Source organism: Phoca vitulina, unplaced genomic scaffold (genome assembly GCF_004348235.1).
Source record: "Phoca vitulina isolate PV1807 unplaced genomic scaffold, GSC_HSeal_1.0 scaffold81, whole genome shotgun sequence".
NCBI classification, from domain to species: domain Eukaryota; kingdom Metazoa; phylum Chordata; class Mammalia; order Carnivora; family Phocidae; genus Phoca; species Phoca vitulina.
Window position 1 is genome coordinate 5,024,517 of NW_022589784.1, and position 7,538 is coordinate 5,032,054.

At 40.1% G+C, this 7,538-nt stretch overlaps 1 protein-coding gene across 1 annotated transcript in view; it reads left to right on the forward strand.

Annotated features, from left to right (window-relative positions):
* LOC116625802 (putative adhesion G protein-coupled receptor E4P) overlaps nt 1-5,943 on the forward strand; it is a 47,242-nt gene extending 41,299 nt beyond the window's left edge. Inside the window, exons 15-16 of the mRNA XM_032394681.1 lie at nt 3,423-3,518; nt 5,631-5,943. Coding sequence (XP_032250572.1) covers nt 3,423-3,518; nt 5,631-5,738 — 204 coding nt within the window. The 3' untranslated portion in view covers nt 5,739-5,943. The remainder of the gene's footprint in view (nt 1-3,422; nt 3,519-5,630) is intronic.
* Nucleotides 5,944-7,538: the final 1,595 nt, after the last annotated feature.

Sequence of the window (7,538 nt, forward strand, 5' to 3'; positions counted from 1 at the left end):
ATTCTGCCAAACATTTAAAGAAGAAATCATGGATACCAGCCCTTTATCTGTAGTGTCATTTGCAAATATCTTCTCCCATTCTGTGGGAGTTTGCCTCTTTGTTTTGTTGATTGTTTCCTTTGCTGTGCAGAAGCTTTTTATCTTGATGAAGTCCCAAAAGTTCATTTTTGCTTTTGTTTCCCTTGCCTTTGGAGGCATGTTTTGAAAGAAGTTGCTGTGGCCAACGTTGAAAAGGTAACTACCTATGTTCTCCTCTAGGATTTTGATGGATTCCTGTCTCACACTGAGGTCTTTCATCCATTTTGAGTTTGTCTTTCTGTGTGGTCATGCCATTGTTGTTTAACATAGTACTAGAAGCCCTAGCATCAGCAATCAGACAACAAAAAGAAATAAAAGGCACCCAAATTGGCAAAGAAGAAGTCAAACTCTCACTCTTCACAGATGATATGATACTTTATGTGGAAAACCCAAAAGACTCCACCCCTAAATTACTAGAACTCATATAGCAATTCAGCAATGTGGCAGGATACAAAATCAATGCACAGAAATCGGTGGCATTTTTATAGACTAACAATGTAACTGAAGAAAGAAATTAAGGAATTGATTCCATTTATAATAGCACCAAAAACCATAAGAAAGCAAGGAATAAATCTAACTAAAGAGGTAAAGGATCTATATTCTAGAAACTACAGAACACTTATGAAAGAAATTGAGGAAGACACAAAGAGATGGAAAAACATTCCATGCTCTGGGATTGGAAGAACAAATATAGTTAAAATGTCTTGCTGCCCAGAGCAACCACACTTTCAATGCAATCCTTATCAAAATACCATCAACATTTTTCACAGAGCTGGAACAAACAATCCTAAAATTTGTATGGAACCAGAAAAGACCCTGAATCACCAAGAAAATGTTGAAAAATAAAAACAAAGCTGGGGGCATCACAATGCCTGACTTCAAGCTATATTACAAAGTTGTGATCATAAGACAGCATAGTATTGGCACAAAAACAGACACATAGATTAATGGAACAGAATAGAGATCCCAGAAATGGACCCTCAACTCTATGGTCAACTAATCTTCGACAAAGCAGGAAAGAACATCCAGTGGAAAAAAGACAGTCTCCTCAATAAATGGTGCTGGGAAAATTGGACACATGCAGAAGCATGAAACTAGATCATTTTCTTACACCATACACAAAGATAAACTCAAAATAAATGGAAGACCTCAATGTGAGACAGGAATCCATCAAAATTCTAGAGGAGAACAGAGGAAGTAACCTCTTTGACATTGGACACAGTGACTTCTTTCAAGACACGTCTCCAAAGGCAAGGGAACAAAAGCAAAAATGACCTTTGGGGACTTCATCAAGATAAAAACCTTCTGCACAGCAAAGGAAACAGTCAACAAAACTAAGAGGCAACCCACAGAATGGGAGAAGATATCTGCAAATGTCATTACAGATAAAGGGCTGGTATCCAAGATCTTTAAAGAACTTCTCAAACTCAACTCCTAAAAAACAAAGAATCCAGTCAAGAAATGGGCAGAAGACATGAACAGACACTTCTCCAAAGAAGAAATATAAATTGTCAACAAACACATGAAAAAATGCTCCACATCACTTGCCATCAGGGAAATACAAATCAAAAGCACAATGAGATACCACCTTACACCAGTTAGAATGGCTAAAATTAACAAGACAGGAAACAACAAATGTTGGCGAGGATGTGGAGAAAGGGGAACTTTCTTACACCGTTGGTGGGAATGCAAGCTGGTGCAGCCACTCTGGAAAACAGCATGGAGGTTCTTCAAAAAGTTAAAAATAGAGCTACCCTATGACTCAGCGATTGCACTACTAGGTGTTTACCCCAAAGATACAGGATGTAGTGAAAAGAAGGGCACATGCACCCCAATATTCATAGTAGCAATGTCCACAATAGCCAAACTGTGGAAGGAGGGGAGATGTCCTTCAACAGATGAATGGATAAAAATGTGGTTCATATATACAAAGAATATTACTCAGCCATCCTAAAGGTTGAATACCCACCATTCACTTTGAGATGGATGGAACTGGAGGGGATTATGTTAAGTGAAATAAGTCAAGCAGAGAAAGAGAATTATCACATGTTTTCACTCATATGTGGAACATAAGGAATATCATGGAGGACCACAGGGGAAGGGAGGGAAAACTGAATGGAAAGAAATCAGAGAAGGAGACAAACCATGAGAGACTCTGGACTCCGGGAAACAAACTGAGGGTTACAGAAGGGACGGTGTGGGAGAATGGGGTGACCAGGTGATGGGTATTAGGAGGGCATGTGTTGGGATGAGCACTGGGTGTTATATACAACTAATGAATCATTGTACACTACATCAAAAACTAATTATGTACTATATGCTGGCTAATTGAACATAATAAAAAAATTAAAATAAGAAAGAAAGAAAGAAAGTTAAAAAAGAAAAAAAAGAGATAATGCAATATGAATCTCCTAGTGCAGTCCTTGGCGTACATTAAGTTCTTGTAAGGGTCATCTTCTTGTATTTTTACTCCTTTTAGATGATTGGAAACAGTTTTCCTGGCTTTTCTTGCTTTGCTATTGGGCAGGACTACCAACCATTAAGATGCTGGTGACAAAGACAGCAGCATAACACTTCATTTATTTCTCTTTCATCTCCTAGTGCCTTCTTAATTGTTGGTATCCTCACACCCAGAAGTACAGTACAACTTAAGTGTCTTTGTGAAATAATGTTGAATATTAAATATTTAAATATCTTTTTATAACATGTTAAGCAGGTTTCAGGAAGGAATCCATGCAATCACAGGGAGTGGTTCAGCATAGCAGTTAGTGTTGGGGCTCTGGTGTGAGAATGATGAGGTGCTGAATGCTGGCTGTATGACCTTGAATAAGTCCATTTACTTCCAACAGCTTCAGCTTCTTTATCTTTAATTGGGGGTAACAGAAGAACCTTCCTCACTTGGTTTATGTAGGATGAAATTATATATTGGGTAAAATAAAGTGTACTGGAGATTGCTAGTGTTCAATAAATGTTGACTTTCATTGTTATAATCACCACCACCACCACCATCATCTGCACTGTCATCATTATGACCATCATCACTTCCATGATAACCATCACCTTCTCCTTCCTCCTCCTCTTCATTGTCAGAATCATCATCACCACCACCACTCTATAGACTCTAAAGAGACTTTGTGATGCCTGACATTTAGTAAATACATTTAGTAAATACATTCAGCAAAAGTTGAATTTTAGAATGAACCAAGAAGAGGATGTCCAAGACTATACAGGAAACCAATGAGAGGGTAGTCATGGGGCTTGGCATGTATATCTTTAACCTCCTATTCAGGGTCCTTTCTCCCTAAGCAAGCTCCTGATGTGACACAAACCTCTATATTCCTCAGGTGCGAATGGAATACAAGAAGTGGTTTAGTGGGATCTGGAAAGGGGTTGAAACTGAAAGTATTGAGGTAACACATTCTACGACCCAAACCAAAACGGTAAGACCAATTTCTCTACAATGCTGTGTACTGGCTGAACCCAACATCTTGTACTGCCAGGAGTTTCCTGGTCTCTTGATCTGAAGGAAAAGAGAAATTGCATTACTTCCTCCATTATGCTGGTGCTTTCTGGTTTTTGAGGCCAAAATCAGTGGAACACTTCCCTTCCCTTCCCTTCCCTTCCTTCTTCCTTTCTTCCTCCCTTCCTTCCTTTCTCTCCCTCTCTCTCTCCAGTCTTTCCATAAACATCCAAATGATATTTATCAAAAAACTTAAATTTATTTAACAAATATTTAACAAATTTAACAAATATTTACTGAGTAGCCAGTACATGCCAGATGCTGTTTTAGGTGCTGGGGAAACAGCAGAAGATACACTGACAAAAATCCTTGCCCTCACAGAATTAATATTCTGGTTGGGGGAGGCTGAGAATAAACCCCCAAACATGGATTATACAGTGTTTCACCAAGTGATGTGGGCTATGGAAAAATACAGAGCAGTGAAGAGAAATCAGGACTCATGAGGTGGGGGGAGTTTGGTTTCCAGTACAGTGGCCACTGACAATCTTTCACTGTCTATCACCACCTTCTATTTTAATTCTCTGCATGATGTGCCTCTCTGTATGATACTTGTTTTACTCTGAAAAACATGAAAGTGTTTACGTTTGGTCAATCTCTACCCCTGTAAGTTTCAGTGCTGTGGTTACTATGATTTTCCTTCTACCTAGAGCAATGCCTGGCCCGCAAAAGATGCTCGCTTAACTTGTTGAGTGTCTAAGGTCCTTGTTTATAGATGAGAACTCAGACTGGGAAAGTCCACATAATTGGCCTGAAGCTACTCAGCTGGGTACAGGGGTTCAGACTCAGGTCTGTTTTCCTCTGAAAGTTGAAAACATTCCTTGGTTGTCACCAGAGTTGTTTGTCACTGCAGATCATCAATAACTTTTGGGACCAGCTTCCTGGGACATGCACTTTCAGACCGAGGACAATTCTGTTTACTGGCTGCTGACTGTGTCCTAACAGTATATGCCACTGATTCACCCCTTGGCTGAAATCACCAGCAGTCAAAGGTTATGTCAACCTGAACTGTGTAAAGGAACTGTCCCAACACATGTGGTCTCCAAAAGCATGTTGCATAGTGGAACCCATTGCATGGACTCTGGGGCTCACTGGATTTGAGTTTGAATCTTGATTCTTTCAGGTTCCAGCTGGTAGATGCTGGGCAAGGAGCTTAACCTCCCTGAGCCTCAATTCGTTCATCATTGAAATGTCTGGTTGACTGAGTAACAAAACAATGTACATGAAAGCACTTTGCTCTACTCTGAACCATGTCAACACTACTTGTATGAACACCACATTATCAAGAGTCAACTATATAGAAGGTCCCAAACAGTGATCCTATCCTCTTATCTTTGGACAACATTTTACATTCTAAAATGCACATATTCAGGGCTCAGTCGGTGAAGCATCCCAAACTTGGTTTCAGCTCAGGTCACGATCTCGGGGTTGTGAGATCCAGCCCCACCTCAGGCTCCGAGCTAAGCGTGGAGTTTGCTTGAGATTCTCTCTCCCTCTCTCTGCCCCTCTCCCAACTCGTTCTCACACTCTCTCTAAAAAATTAAATACGTAAAAATAAAAAACAAAAAGTGGATATTCAACCTTACAGGCTTCATTGATCCTCTGTAGCATTTAGTGATCCTTCATTGTTTGAATGGAGCCAACGTGCCTGAGTTCAAGTCCCAACTCCACCACTTCCAGGCTGCATGAGCCTGTGCTAGCCATTTACTGTCTCTAAGCCTCAGGACTTCATCTGTATGATGAGGATGGTGATAGGATCTATCTCATCATGAGAAGAAAGCAAGGTTATATGTGTTAAGAGCTTAGAATGCTGCTTGGCACACAGTAAACAAACACCCTGCAAATGTTTGTGAAAAGATCAGATAAATAAAAAGACCATCATAGATGGTGTTTGGGGGAGGAAAGACTGTAAAGTCAGGTATTAAGATATTAGTCAGATCTTAATGAGCTTTGGATCTTAGAGAAATTCTGGCTTGTCATTTCCTGAGGTGTTAATTTCTTTTCAGCTTGTTCTACATATTATCTCCCCAAATAGGAGGAACCAGGGACGTCATCAGAAGTCTTTCCCAGAAGAGATGCTGCTTCTGTGCAACCTCAGCATCAGACTCCTATCTCTGCTTTTTGGCTAAGAACAGAAAACTGAGCTGCTTCTGGACAGCGCCCCCTGTGGTCACACGTGGATTGGACAAATGCTACCATCTGTATCTTCCTCCTGAAAGCAGTTCTGAGGCCTTACTCTATTGGCTTCTAGGTCCTTAGAAAGAAGGGGTCATGGGGAGACCTCTGAGACCCATACCCAGTATTGTTTATCACATGCCATTAAATGTTCAAGGAATAATTTTTAATAATGAAGGAAATAAGGGGATTTTCTTCTTCCAGCTATCGCTACCTTGCCCAGGATTTATTGGCCAACATCTAGATTCACCTGGCAGGTTTCTCTCTCTGGGCATTTGGTGTTGCATTTTATGCTCCTGAAGATTTTGCAAACTCGACACTTTCAGAATTCAGTAATTCCCATATGAATAAGTATTATAAAGGGGGGGGTTGCATTCTTGCAATGCAAAATTCCACCACCATCCATCTTAGGAGCACGTTGTCAACAGGAAGGGTCTTGTGGCCAGGAGACCAGCACCGACTCCTTTGTTTGATGACTTTCAAACTTACTCATTTATTGGGTTAATTTTGTTTTCTTAGTGTCATCTGGAAATGCTCCCAAACCAACAGCGTGAAGGTCACAGCAGTTGTTTGGCCTTATTTGTTTTCTTTTAATATTTCTAATTTCTTTTTCAAAGTAATTGGATTCTAGGAATGTTTTTCAGCACTGGAATTAATAAATGCATGGCTAACTTTGTTGCCAGAAGGTATTTTAAAACCAATTTTACATGATAACAGCAGGAAAGGTAAAAATAGGAGCAAAGAGTTGCCAGATTCATTTGAAGAGATTTCATGTGCAGTTTTTAGGTGGTGGACCAAAGATTGTGTCCCTTTTCTGCTTAATCAGCTCAAGTGTCTCTTCCACATGGCAGCAATGCAACAAGAGTGTATGATTCACTCCACCTGCTGGCCTTAAAATATTGTTATTCCTTTTGAACAGTAAAAATTTTGGGAGATTCACATGTTTTCAAAAGGTATACCTGCAGTGTTAATTTTTATATCTGCAATTTCAAGTTTGCACAAATAAAACTTGCAGGAAATGCAACCTTCCTGAGCAGTTGACACATCCTTGCACTTAAGTCCCACAAGTGTTGCTGCTGTTTTTGTGTTCAAGACAGTTGCAAGAAGAGGATAAACCAGCCAAATGTTCTAGGTGCTGTGCGCTTGGACCTCTCTATTCAATATTTTTCCTCCCCTCCCAACATGAAGTCTGCTTTCTTTCTCTTTTCTGCCTCTCTCACTCCTTTGCTTTCTTTAAGAAGTAGCTTCTTCATCCTTCAAGAACCTTTTCTTCTTCTAGCTCTCAGAAATCCATCTCCTTTACTCGCTCTATTATCATCCATATGACTTGACTTACCCTGTATTTTGTGTGCTGTTGCACACATGATGTGTGTGCTTATAAATCATGCCTGCTTGGATCATAAACTTCTGGAAGGTCAGAATGATAAATGTCTTAATAATAAATTAAAAAGGTGATAAGTGAAATGTTCCTTGCCTCCACTTAGAGCATTACTTCTCAAGGTCTGCACTATTGACATTTTGGGTTTTATAATTCTTGGTTGTGGGCGGCTATCCTTTGCATTGCCGAATGTTGAGCAGCATCCCTGGCCTCTACCAGTTAGATGCCAGTAACCACCCCACCCCACACACCCATTGCAACAATCAAAAATGTCTCCAGACATTGTCACCTGGGAATAGAAATGATCCTGTTGAGAATTTACTGGTCTAAGCATTAGTTCATAGTGAACAGGCAACTGCTGAAGAAGTCCTTTGTGGTCAGCCAGCTGTT